The 13,779-nt window shown below is 37.5% G+C and overlaps 1 protein-coding gene across 2 annotated transcripts in view; it reads right to left on the reverse strand.

The window, feature by feature from the left end:
• Positions 1–13,779, reverse strand: part of COG2 (component of oligomeric golgi complex 2) — a 32,201-nt gene that overhangs the window by 15,127 nt on the left and 3,295 nt on the right. For both annotated transcript variants that reach the window (XM_080389287.1, XM_080389286.1), the window contains 6 exons: positions 13,289–13,392; positions 11,874–11,982; positions 9,989–10,168; positions 6,798–6,922; positions 5,370–5,496; positions 1,399–1,538 (listed from right to left, as the gene is read on the reverse strand). In XM_080389287.1, the coding sequence (XP_080245413.1) occupies positions 1,399–1,538; positions 5,370–5,496; positions 6,798–6,922; positions 9,989–10,168; positions 11,874–11,982; positions 13,289–13,392 (785 nt within the window). The remainder of the gene's footprint in view (positions 1–1,398; positions 1,539–5,369; positions 5,497–6,797; positions 6,923–9,988; positions 10,169–11,873; positions 11,983–13,288; positions 13,393–13,779) is intronic.

Raw genomic sequence — 13,779 nt, forward strand, 5'->3', positions numbered from 1 at the left:
TAATGGCTACAGTTCCATGGGCACTTTTCGTCTGTGCACTCAGCACTACTACTGTAGTGAGCAGTGCTGCCCTTTTCCTTGGGCCAGCATGAATATTTGTGCAGTTAAACGGTTTGGAGATACTGACTGGAGTTGAACATCAGCCTTTTTTTGCCCAGGGTAACAGATCTTCGTATCAGTTCACTACACAGCTGCGGGAAGAGATGTGCAAGCAAAAAATCAACCGAGGATGTCACAGGCTGGGGCTACTGTTTTACAGAATGCAGTGAACCATCAAAACACTAAGACCCTGCTCCAAGCCCCATGCTCTTGTCACTTATCTCACATTGGATACAGCACTCATAAGATTCCTTTATGGAATTTTTCAGCAGCAATGTAGACTTATCCTGGATTAAAGAAACTGCATAAATGTGGCTACAGTTGTACTGTTATCGCCAGTTATAGAGCCACACAATACAAAAATGACACAAAAGTGATCCAGGTGAAAAAGCAGTATCAATTTCTCTCCCCTCTCTATTGGAAATCCTACCTTTTCAAAAAAAAAATCCCAAGCAAACAAAAAAAAACCAACTCTCAGAAGGCTTTGTGCGCATTTAGGTCATAGCACACTTCAACTGTTTCTTTCTTGCCTGGATGCCTGCTATCCAGCCCTAAATTCAGATGCGCAGACTACACTTTCTAAGAAGATGGTTTTACATTCCATGTAAATGAACAAAAGTTCATTAAAATTCTAGCATTACTAGAACTAAACCGGGGCTTTCTTGAGTCTCTCTGCTCTCTTCTAGCTGGAAGATCTGTAAAAGCTAATACTACAGGTACATCAGACCTACCAGAAAAGTAAGCTAAAACTTATTACTTAGCTACTCAGAAAAAGGGGATAGTAGGGCAATCTTTGGAAAGGCAAAGCTGTAAGACTCAGCACTTCACACAGCACATCCTGTGAGACAAAAAGGATGTCAGAAATATGGCTACGCCTGGAAAAGCTACAAGTTGTCAAGTCTTAAAATTCTTTACTTCTAAGAAGAAAGACTTCTCTTATGGTAAGTATTCCTCTGGATTTGCACAAGTAGCATACTTCAACACCCAGTTTAATTCCAGGGACACTGGAGAAAAAGAATTTGAAACAAGATTTCAAGACTCATCTAGATCTGTTCCTGGAAGTCAGCAGTGTAACATGTTCAGTCTAACAACAACACAGTACATACTGAAGAGCAGCTGGCTGTAGTTTTGCTAAATTGTTAAAAGATATATAAAACAGTTATTTGACTTAGTAATTAAATTCTAAGTTTTACTTCTACAATGATTTGTTGACAAGTGATACTTCGAACCTAAGCCAAGATCATCTCTCTGTGACTGAACTCTACTTTTGAAAGGGTGAACAAAACAATGCATACTAACCTTATTTGAAAATATACAGGCAAATTCCATTTGTTATTAAAGCTGTGGTAAGAAGGATGAGATCTTAACCGTTTCACACTAGCCTGGGAGCCACACTGTCGTTCAAATTTCTGTACAAAATCCATACTAGTAGTGTACTTCTGCAGAAAGAGAATGAATATCCCGATCATACACAGGGTCCCAGCGAACAAGGAAGGCCACCACCCATTCAGCAGGACTCCTGTATCACACTGTAGTTAAACCTGAGGTTCAGAATGGGCTGACACTGCTCCCATCACCTCACCACACAAGACTAAAATCCTGGATTGCAGTGAAACGAAACCCAACTAAATAGCAGATGTTTTTCTATGATAATAAAAACTAGCGCAGGACAATCTAAAAGGCATAACATTGTCCAAGTACCCTGAACAAGCAGAACTGACCAGAGAGATGCATCAGTATTTCTGAGCTGAATCACTGGGGTGGAAGAACAGTGCTGCACAGTACTAACGCAGTCAGTTGCAGGGGATAAAGGTATACAACAAACAATCAGGAACAAAACCCAGAAGACACACATAACCAAATACACATGAGAATGAAAGCATGATTTTTTTTGTTATATAGGACCTGTACTATAGGAACTTCTAGAACTGTTTCCCTAAAAATACGTTTTGCAAATACCAAATATTTGCAGAACTTCAAACAACTTCAGGTAACTTTACCCAGTGTATACTTTTAATAAGATGTTTACAAAAAGTATTGAGTTGCAAGCAAACAGGAATTCCATTTACCCTCAAATGCACTGTGGGCTTACTCTCAACAGTAACTTATTAACACCCTGAAAACAATGAAATAATAAATTAAGATGTACAGAGCAGAAAGCTGAACACTTGAGTGAAAACCAGAAGCAAAATAGTGCAAAAACTGTTACTGCACACAAAACAGACCTTGCTAACAGAACACAAATCAATTTCAAATCAAAATACAGCTACAGTTACAATCTGCTTCTGTGCTGTGAAAAACAGTTGGGCTTATGTGCAAGTTTCTTCTATTAGAAAAAACAGAAAGCAGCCATAAAACTTAATACACATGCTAATTAAGCCACTGATGAATAATTAAAATAAGCCTGACTGAATCTCTCAGTGCTTCTGACTTCATTGAAATAAGAGCAGCAGCAGGGGTGTAGCAGGAAGGCTTTTACCACAATCCAGAGCACTATGTGAGTGATGTGATTTTGTCTCTTACAAAGCAGTAAAACATTCACAGGAGAAGCCCCTGAGTTGCTGCTTACAGGTTCTGCTCTCAGAAACTCTCCTGCAACCACAGGACACGCACTGACATGGGTATGCTTTTGTGTTGTATATCTCAGTAAGTATACCTTTAACAGAAAGTTACGAAATTACAGCATATTTTTCTTGTGACATGGCAGTTTCAGTGCATCAAGATAGTATTCTGGAAATTGCACACAAAAGCTTTTAGGTAACTACCTTTCTCCCAGCGTGGCTGTATTTATAACACAATGGAACTGTAAAACGTATGGGAGTTAAATCCAGAATGAATGACAGACTATTGCTCTTTCAGGCTTCCTTTCTTAGATAATAAAGCCAGCACTGTAAAAAGGCAAACAAGCTGTTAATGCCCAGCTACCTTAAGTATTATTTATATTATAAAAAGTGTTTGCTTTAGATCTCTGACAAGACCTATCACTTTCGAAACAGAAGACAACTCAAGAGACATCTAGTTATCAATAACATTACATCCAAGAGAGGGAACTAACTGCAAGATTGGTTCCCATTTCAGCTTCTAGGATTGGATTGTTGACTGCATAAAACTATTTAAGAGAAGCTAAAGTGGGAAACAAAACGGAGCAATTTTCAAACAGAGGAATCTAAACTTAAACTCAAATGTTTAGGGATAAAAACAGTATTCTTTCCAAATACCTGTAAATCTTCAAACCTGACTCAGAAATAAGGGAATGACAACCTGAAGCAATTTTTTTAAAAAAACCCTGCACAATAAAAAACACATGTATGCTTAACCCTGCCAGTCTGGTTTTTACAGGATATATATATAAAAAAAATTATTATTCCTCTCCTCTACTTGTAAAAGCCTCCTAACAAATAATACTGCATATTCAAACTTTTCAGCTTTAGAACTATACACACATACATACGCAAACAAACCTGAAAAAAGACCTTTCTGCCTTTCTATCATCCTAGAAAACAGAGACAGAAGAGTACTGTCCGAAATCTGTGTTGCATTGCTTGCATTATCAACAGTGCAGAAACAATTTTAAAGAGGTTCCCCCCCACACCCCTTAATTCAGAACTATTAGTCTTTAGATAGACATAATAGCATTTTTACACTTGGCATTTCATCTTGTTATTGATTTTTGGATAAAATATTTTAATGATTTAGACTCTTGAGTCCCTTAAGCAGTCAAAAGCAGTCTGGAAAGTACTTCAGACTTAACACATTATTTACATGAAAGCCATGAGGTGTGTGTTGGGTTTTTAGTTGTGGGTTGGTTGTTTTTTTTTAAATAAACAGCACTATCAGTGTTGGTCAATAACAACATACTGTAAGATTAACAGCCTTTTTAAAATAATTACTTTAAAACAGCAACAGCAAACCCAGCTCTTCAGAAGATAAAACACATTTTGCTGTAAAAAAAAAAAAAAAAAAAAAGAGGACAAATGCCCAGCAAGGCTCACAAACTGCAGTATGCAGGGCATTAGATGAAAGCTTGAAGACTGAATTTTTACACAAACTAAGTATTCTCATCAGGCAGGGGGAACGCCCGTTAGCATCATTTGTATGGTATTACCACAGCTTTCTTCAACAGCTATTTCATTTGCTTCTTGAATAAATTGGCTCTGAATAAAGCCATTCCTGCAAACTTCACTGCCATGCCTGCCTGCCTTCAATATTCAATGTATTTGTATGAAAGAGACCTGAAACTCCAAGAAAAATAGAAGTATTTAGGTAAAAGCAGTTTTGCATGTACCCAGGAAGAATCTTTTTCAGTATAAACCTCTACCAGCCATCTAACATTTCCCTAAATCGTGTCCTGATCTGCCTATTAAGCCTTCCTTCAGACAATTTATCACCGCCTGCCACCTCCATCTTGAAAATAAAAGGTTTCAGACTAATCATAAGTCAAGCTGCAAGGGCAAAAAAAAATCCAAATATTTCAGCAATCACTGCTACACAGAGACAGGACATGAAGAAAAGCAAAAAACTCACATTTCCTACTTGTGACATACTAATAAACTAATTGCCAGAGCCACTCTTCATACTAGACCAAATATAAATTTAATAAAAGATCATCTTTTAGAGGCAGAGCAGCACTGCCAATGATGAAAATACAAGTGACAAATACTTTAAAATCATTTTATAATATAATCTTTCTTCACGATTGGTTGTGATACCAGAGAAAATACTACTTCTGTTATAAACCTCATCACACTGCCTCCAAGTATTTTTGTTTTATTTAGTTGACTTGTGTTTCTAATCACAACAGAATCTGCAGTACTGAAATACAGGAAAAGCTACAACAAGCGAAACAAATCATTTTTTTAACTTTCCAATAGTACAGAACAAGTTGTAACCCAGGTATTTAACTAATGTAACAGCCCTTGCTATACAGAAGTCCTGTTCTTGGGTGAACACTGTAGTCATCCACTCCCACCTTCACTTACATTGCAATTCTAAAACTAAGAAAGAACATCTACTCCTAAAGCAAATATTAAGGCCAAATTCACATGACCAAATGGCTTCCAGTAACTTCTGTCTATGAACTTTCCTGACAAACTTGAGAGGAGAATTAATTCTTATGAAAATTAAACCAAATTATTTGAGATAACCTCCTCTTCTGAGCCATTCAACATGAATTTACACAAAAGCAGCAGGGGAAAAAAAGATAGAGAATAAGACTCATTCAATTCTTGCACGTTAAAGGAATTGCAAATGGAAAAATTAAAATTAATTACCTCGTGAAACACATCTGGGTTTCCAGGGTTAAACAGTGATGGCAATTTCTCTTCTAAACCACGTACTATTTCTGGCCACACTGAATTCACTAAGAAATCATATCCAGGAACAATATCTGCTTTTTCACTGAAATAAAATTGCAGTTATTCCATGGTTATATTTACCATTAGGCTTCTATTTGGAGGTAGGGATAATTCAGAAGACATGCACTGCACTAGACGAAATATAATTAAGTTTTTTTTACTAGGTATGCTGATTCCCTTAAATTGTTCTTCCTTTGAGGTTTCTTATCTAATCCTACCGTCTCAACAAATGCAAGGTATTTTTTATAACTCAAAGTGTTTTAAATTTTTTTTCTTACGTATTTTACAAGTGTGTTGTAGAAAATGAGTACATTTCAGCTGAGAACTCCTATTCTTACTTGTATATTTCATGTTTTAACAGCTCCAAACTTCAAAGAGATACCAAGTAGGAGTAATGCGACTAATGCAATGGAAAGAAGCAGAACTTTTTCGTAATTGTTCCAAGCTGTATTCATACATGATACTGTGCTTCGAAGCAAAAGATTAAAAGCTATCTTGATTATGAAAATTTATAAATTGAGAGCAGAAGAGATAAAAGCATTTAATTCCGGTTCAGTACACCACAGTACAAAATAGCAACATTCCATTATTAAGAAGAAAGATTAAAATTTGCTGAGGGATTAAAAGAATTGAAATGTTAGTAAAACTTAGGAGTCATAAAAAGCTCAGCAATGGATGACTAATTAGAAAAGTAGTTCTGCAGTCCCTGGGGGCTACATCCATAGTTCTTCTAATTACAGCAGTCTACTATATTAACCAGCCTGCAAACAGATGAATAAATGGATACAATTCAGTAGACCTGAATTATTTAAACTTCAAACCAGGCAATTTAATTGCATAAGGAATTAAGCACTTTTGAAGACAACAGTGGAAGCACAAATCAATTAAACCTGTAGTTCTAGTACACCAAATAAACCAGTGAAACCTCTAGGGATCATCCCCACTTTTCTGATGTGCAGTAATGACCCAAAAACTTTTGAACTTAGTTTTTTTAACAGCTTTATTACACCTCTCTCCTTGGATGAAGTGTACAATCATATTAAATGGATTAAATAAAACAAGGTATCTGACAAACTGTATCATGAACAGTACTCAATTCTACTACTGAAATACAGGATTCTCTTTCCCTCCTCTGAAGGTCTGGGCCACAGCACCAAAGAAGTTTTTTCACTGTTTTTTTTTGAAAAAACACAGGCATAAGAGAGAAATCAAATTTGCCTATGAATCTTCAGGAAAGGCCAGATAAGTCATTTGAGCATGGAATCTAATTATGCAAAGCATTTCAAAAGTATATCATACTTGCTGTTATTTTAGTGTGACTGAAAGAAATCCCAAGATATTTACCTTGAAATAGCTCCACCTGTTACTTCACGCAAGAGACGGCAATGATGAGGAACAAACTCCAATAGTTTATTATACATAGCCTGAAGGCCATTAGGGTGAGACTGAACATACTGTTCCACAATCACCTGCCAGAAAGAGGACAATGTTAAATGTCAGAAAAGTGAATATAAACCACTGTAATGCAAGACTTACAGTCTACTCAAAACTGCTAACACTACAACCCCAAATGCCGGTGTAATGCAAAAAAGTAATAAACTGACTATAACTTCCAAGTATAGCTTGACAGCATGAATTATTACTTCCTTTAATGCAACACTCTAACTGGCAAGACTGGCCCAAAGAATGGGAATGCGCCCCTTGCTTTTAAATGTTAGCCACTGTGCCCAGCTCCCCACCCACTGCACACATCACTGCCACCAGAAGCAGTCCATGAAGTTGAAGAGGTGAGTGGCAAAAGCTAATCACACCTCAGAATAAAGTAAAAAATTTCTTCTAAATGTAGTTGGTCCAATCCCAAATGCAGGTAAGCCAATAGCCAAGAATCTTCTGTGACAATGCTAAGCTCCTAACACAGCTAGCAAAGCAGTTTGTCCAGACAGTACTTCACATCCAGTGAAAAGGGATAATCTCTGCCATAAAGAGAAGGCAGACAGCAGCTGGACAATACAGGAAAAGAACAATAGCTTGTATTTATTTGGTATTCTTCCATCTGTCTGAACACTTTTGCCTCTCGTGACACAAACAAGCAAAACAGTGCAGAGGTTGGGAAAGAACAGACACTGAGAAAACCAAGAGGGGAAGATGATCTGTCCCCCACAGCAGCAGTTGCTACAGCATTAGCAAACACTTAAATGAAGCTTGTCCTTAAGGGGAGAGGGCACCACTGCTCGACTTCCTCTCCCATTCAGAAGTCAGGAGCTCTCTTTGCTTTGTACATCTGTATGCATACAAAGTAAAACCAGAATAATTTCAAATGTTTCCTTCCCAACAGCAGAAGAGAAACAGCCTACTGACAATGACATACAGCTCAGGTGCCACCAGAAATACTATTCCTTGCCAGGAAAGGGAAGGGTAGTAATTCCATCTTTTGGCTGCTGAAGACATTTCTGAGTGAAAAAAAGGTAATTTCTTCTCCCTATCTTGATATAGAACAACTCCTTCAGCAAAAGTTATGCAGATTAACTCTTCACTTGCCTTGACTGGGAACACTGAGGCAAATGATCACTAAATGAAAAAAGGAAGGGAAATGAAAAAAATCACTTCTGCATTTATATTCAGAAAGGCACATCAGTGTAAGAAAAAGCAACTGTATTATTGCCTACAGACACATGTTCAGTACTTTTAGAAACAACGGTGACATTGCTTTTATGGGTGTTAATAAAAATGTTAATTCTATACTTCAAGCAGTCTAATAGTTTTGTAAAACACTAGTAGAGAATTAACTGTTTTAAACATCCCGAAAGCAGAAAAAGAGTACCCCACATCATAATATGACTCTCACGGTTTACTGAGCAGACAATGTTATTAAATAGCTCAATTTAAAGAGAAATGACCATAAAAAAATCTTGAAAGCAAAGGCAAGATGTATCAATAGCATAACTGGGGACCCAAAACCACTAACAACATGTTTGTATTACAAAGGCAGTGATGAGGGGAAGATCTATCCTGCTTTCTATTAACATGCCCAAATTCAAGCAAGCGTATATTTGCAGTCACCAAGGCAGCTCTGGTACTTTACAGTTTTTCCTCCCCACAGGAGCAGGAAAATGAATACTGCTGAAAGATTCATAACGCTAGTTTTAGAACAACTACTTTATAGGCCTGGTGCTGGCCCAGTCTAACTTCTTTAAGGACAGTGAATTTAATGCATTTATGAAGTACTCTGACAATCTAGTGAAAGCCAGGGAAACTTCCTGCAACAACAGGGCAGTCAGTTTGTACTAGTAATTATATTGTAAAAGGGCACCAGTTCAGATCTCAGTATGGAACAAATATCCTCTGAAATGACAGGGAACAGTTACCTGACCTGGACATAATTCCCAACACACTGATGAAAAGGGTGAAAAGCAGTCCTGGTATTACAGCAACATCACTTCAGCAACCTCCACCAATAGCATAACGAACCTGTTTTTGTCAGGTCATTTCAAACACAGCAGACTATCAAATATCTTAAAATAAATTTTTAGGATTTTTACTTGAGCTACCATAATACCATCGTAGGCCCTTAAAAATTATTTTAGTTGCAACCACAGGTCTGCTGACGTACAAGAAAAATTGAGCACAACTGACTGACTTGCTGACCGTTACATTATTGTGGCAGGTTACTGTCTGAGGGTTTTTTTGTTGTGTTTTTTTGTTTTTTTTGGTGGGTTTTTTTTTAGGAATTACATTATCATCAATCACAACAAAAAGAAAAAACATATTGTAGACTAGTCACCAACTGTTCAGGCCAGAAGCAGCAGTAAGAACAAACAGTGCTACAAGAGGGTGAGAAACAAGTTGCACAGTCATAAGAATTAGCAGAAAGTCCCTTAATTTCAGAGAATTCAATCAGTACTTTGTGATTGGTCCATCTTGGCAAACTGATGGCCTAGTAAAATCAGTTTCTCACTTAGGAAATTGGCCATCTGACATATTTTTCCCACCAGACAACAGTAAATGCTTTTCAAACACACACTTGTTCCTGCTCTTGCTAATGTCCTGGTACATTAGTACATACTGCTGGGAACTGCAGAAACTGCTTCTTCGTACAACGCGAAGAAAAGGATGTTGCACTGAGAACTATTTTTGCTGCATTTGCCTGCTACTGAGCGAGCCACAGAGAAATGCAAAGCCTAGATCTGATCCAGTTCCCACAGACGCACCCTGGTCCAGAATAAATTGGATTTTACTCCAGTCATATGCTTTGTTTAAGGTTTGTTTTTTGGATTCTTCACTCCAAGAAAAATGTAGACAAGAGAAAGAATTCCAACTGGATAGAACCTGAAATTGATAACAGGCAGATAGAGAATTCCTCCACCCTTTTTTCTGAAATAGCAACAATAAATTAACTGACATTACATCGGGTCTCAGTTCTCCTGCTCTCTCCACAAAGGCATTTTGAAGCTGCTAATGAAAGCTGGAGGTCAACAGGAAAAATAAGCATGTTTGCAAAGCACCTTGTGTTCTTCGGATTCTTGATTTTCTCTTACCTCATCTATATAAGGTTTTACAAGCACTTGACCAACTAATGCCTCTGCGTCTCGTGTTTTGTCAATTGTTGCATAAGTGCGAAGACAGTGACGTATTATGTCAACATTTGAAGTCTGAAGGCCTTCCAAGAGCAGCCCTTCCAGAGACTGCTGCAACATAGCTGTTATTCCAGCTATACGCTATGAAGAGAAACAAAATACAGCAATAAAAAAAACAAAGCCTTGTCATCATTGCTGAAGTACATTCTTCCAAAAATACTTAACTTTCCATTTTCATTTGAAAGCTGCACAAGTTTTGATAACTGTCAGCAATAAATGAACATTAACACAAGCTTAATGGGTTACTGATCCTGTTTAAACATAGTATTTATTACAGTAAGCTCAAAAGGCAATTACTTTATATGTTGTAAGTTACGCAGTAACATCTAAGGTCCTTTTTATCCTGAAGAAATAGGTCAATTGTTCCTTGTTCAACTGACCCATTATGTGTGATAATACACAAAAGCTTTACAGTAAGTCACCAGGGATAACAACCACGGCATTTATCCCTCACTGTCAAAAACTAAAACACAGTGTGTTCCCAGCACTACTTGTCAAATCAATGCAAACCGAAGACATTGAGTGACACTGGCAGGGGTGGGGGGTGGGAAGAGACATGTCATTAGATTCCTTCTGGCTTCTGCTAAACAGCTGCTTCAGTCAACATATATTCTCTCTTTTGCTAACCATTTTTCCTGATCTCCTGCTACATCCCTTCTACCAGATCCAACTCACTGCTGCACTACCTGCAGATATACTACTGGGCCAAGATGGCACCTTACAACCCTGTATTTGAAGCAAGTTCAGCAACACACATTAATGTAAACAATAGCTGAACTACGAATTTAACCCGTCAAATTTCTTCTCTGCCCTTTTGCATGCCATACTGTGTTCACCCATCCTAAAACAATTCCACGGAATTTGTTCCGAACATGCAAAGTCAGTAACTCAACTGCTGACCAGTTGTGAAATCTATGACCTCGTGAACCTTAGCAACAACAGTTACAGGACAGAAATCCTGGCAAGCATCATTAAGGAAGCCACATAACAAAGTAACAAAGGCTCTCTCACCAGGAATACTACTCCGCTGCTCACGCTTCCTTCTGTTATTATCCCTGTTCAATAACACAGTGGCCAGAAGAGTCTTGTAATCTGTCCATGAATCAACATGGTACCACAAAAGACTTGAGCTGAAACATGTTTATATGGCTAACAGCCATCAAGGATGACAGCTCCATGCTATCTAGCTTAAAGCATTGCCCTGCCTCCATGTTCATAATATCTACCTTTAAGCACCAGTTTTCATTTGTTCCCTCTTTCCAATGAATGAAGAAAAAAACCACCAAAACATCAAGTAATCTTTTACAGTAAATAGTCATTAGAAACAAGATATTAGGGAGATTAGTATACCAGCCTGAACAGTCAGTTAGGCAACAAATTTCACCAAAAGACAAACTCCAATATATTCCAGTCAGCCACTCTATGTGCACATTCCATTTATATTCTGCTCTGTATGCTGCAGCTAACAAAACCAACATACATGTCTAGAACTAGGCCTCAATATCAGTAATCCCGACAAACTGCAAGATACACTGGGCTAATAAAAGTGTCTTGTCATATTTCCTACTCTTATTCTAAGTAATTTATCCTAAAGAAGTTAGCAAACAAAGCATAAAACCTCAGAAGAAACAATACTTCCAGTCAACTGATAAAAATGAGCTCCTGAAACCCGTTTTCCTCCCTAAGTTAATTCAATAGAACTCTTTCAAAACAGGCATTTGTCTTCCAAATACGTTGGTTTTGCTTAACCTTACAAATGTTAAGCTGGCTGTCATGCAATACTTACTGGTCTCACTTTGTCCAAAAGGGGCATTCCTTTGCTTTGTACTGCATGAAATTGTAGTTGATTAAATTCTGTGGCAATTCTCTCTAAAACCTGTCCAGTTAAAAGTGGGCTGGAAGGGAGAAAACACAAAACGTGAATACACAGATCCTCTCAAATCAACTCACTTTCCTCTGCAGCAGATAATGTCCTCCCCCAATTTTTGTGGTTTAAGTACTTTACATTCTGATAGGTACTACTACAGTTACTGCAATCACGTAATAATAATTAGGAACAGACTACATGATTAGAGTTGTTTTGGAGCTGCTAAGGTATGAAGTGGGTGAAGCAGAAGCTGAGAGGAACATAAGATCTTGCCTCAGCAATACGAAGCACTGTTTTCTATATGGCAGTGCTGTTTATTGTCACATAAAAAGTCAGCCTTACAGAGCTCAAAAACTGCAGTAAGTGCTCTTCACCATCCAGATTTGTTTCTTATTTCCCCTTTCTATCATGTGGTAAAACTAACGACACCTACCTCTAGAGAAACAGTCTTACCCTCCTCAGGTCTACAGAGTCCTGATAACTAGCCAAATTTTCAGCCACTCAAGTACAATCTTGCTTCCAATCATAATTCTGCAAAGTGTCTCACCCTGACTGAAAACATCTGCATATGCTTTGTGCCTCTAGGTATCAACCTATTCTTCTGTCTACCTTCCCTCGCTATCATGTGAACTAGTGCACTAAACTGAACGGCAGTTTCATGTTCAAACAGGTTCACAAAATTGTCTTTTCCTCCAGCTTAATTTGTACTTGCACCCCAGTCAACTATTTCAAGCACATGGCTGGTGCACCAGTTCCAGAACTGATTGAAAGACATCTTCCATTCCTCAGCCAAGGCTGAGGGAGAGGACACTTTCCATGAAGTTGTTAAGAAGCAAGACTTGGGAGCCTGACTTGAATTTGTCACAAACCTTCCTTGTACCAGAAGTATTACATGTGTGGCTTGCCTGCCTTAGACTACTCTTGCAGCAGTCCCTTCAGTGATATGTAAGCAGGGAAAACAAGAAAAGCTGTTTCCCATTTTAATTCCAAAGGATATTGGAATAAACTGTAATGTAGGAAGTATTTCAGACACGACAGGATTAGTGACTTCCAAGAAAAAAACCAAAAAACAAACTATTGCATGCAAACTTCAAAAAGCATGCTTACTGGAAGCACTACAAGTAATTCGGAACTTTGGAGAGTGAGTTACATGCCCTGTGAATGACCACTTTGCAGAAGACTAACACTGAGAAAATACTAAAGTAACAGTCACTTATTCCATCAGTTACATTTCTAAAGATATATCCTAATGCTTGTAAATTCATCTACAACATACTATGAAATTAAGTTAGTCCCACCAGTTATAAAAAAACCTGAACATTACATATTTTTACCTGTTTCCCTCTAATGAGGACAATTCTTTAGTGCCTTGGGAATGTAGAATCTTCTCAATTTTCTCAACAGACTGAATAACATGAATAAGTCTCAGAACACACATCTGTAATTAAAGAAAGATTTTTCATCTCTGACCCCAATCCCAATTTACATTATTTAATGACCCTGAAGATATTTTGGATTTTTTTTAGGTCTGTTTTTTTTTTTTTTACAGGTGTAAGTTTTCTCCCTTCATCTTAATTCTTGAATCATGTCTTAATTGAAGTATTGCTCACGTAAGTCCATAAAACTCCAGAAACATTTGTCATGAATGTAGAACCGCTATTATTTCCAATTTTTTTCCAAGTTAAGCACAAAGACAAATGTTACTCTGCGTGTCCCCTAAAAATTAAACTGCTGTATTTTAAATTACATTCATAATAACCAAATTGATGTATTACAAGCAGAAACAAGAGTAATTATAATTAAAAAAAGCCAACCAAATCAAACA

The sequence above is a fragment of the Falco punctatus genome (assembly GCF_963210335.1).
Source record: "Falco punctatus genome assembly, chromosome: 5".
Classification (NCBI taxonomy): domain Eukaryota; kingdom Metazoa; phylum Chordata; class Aves; order Falconiformes; family Falconidae; genus Falco; species Falco punctatus.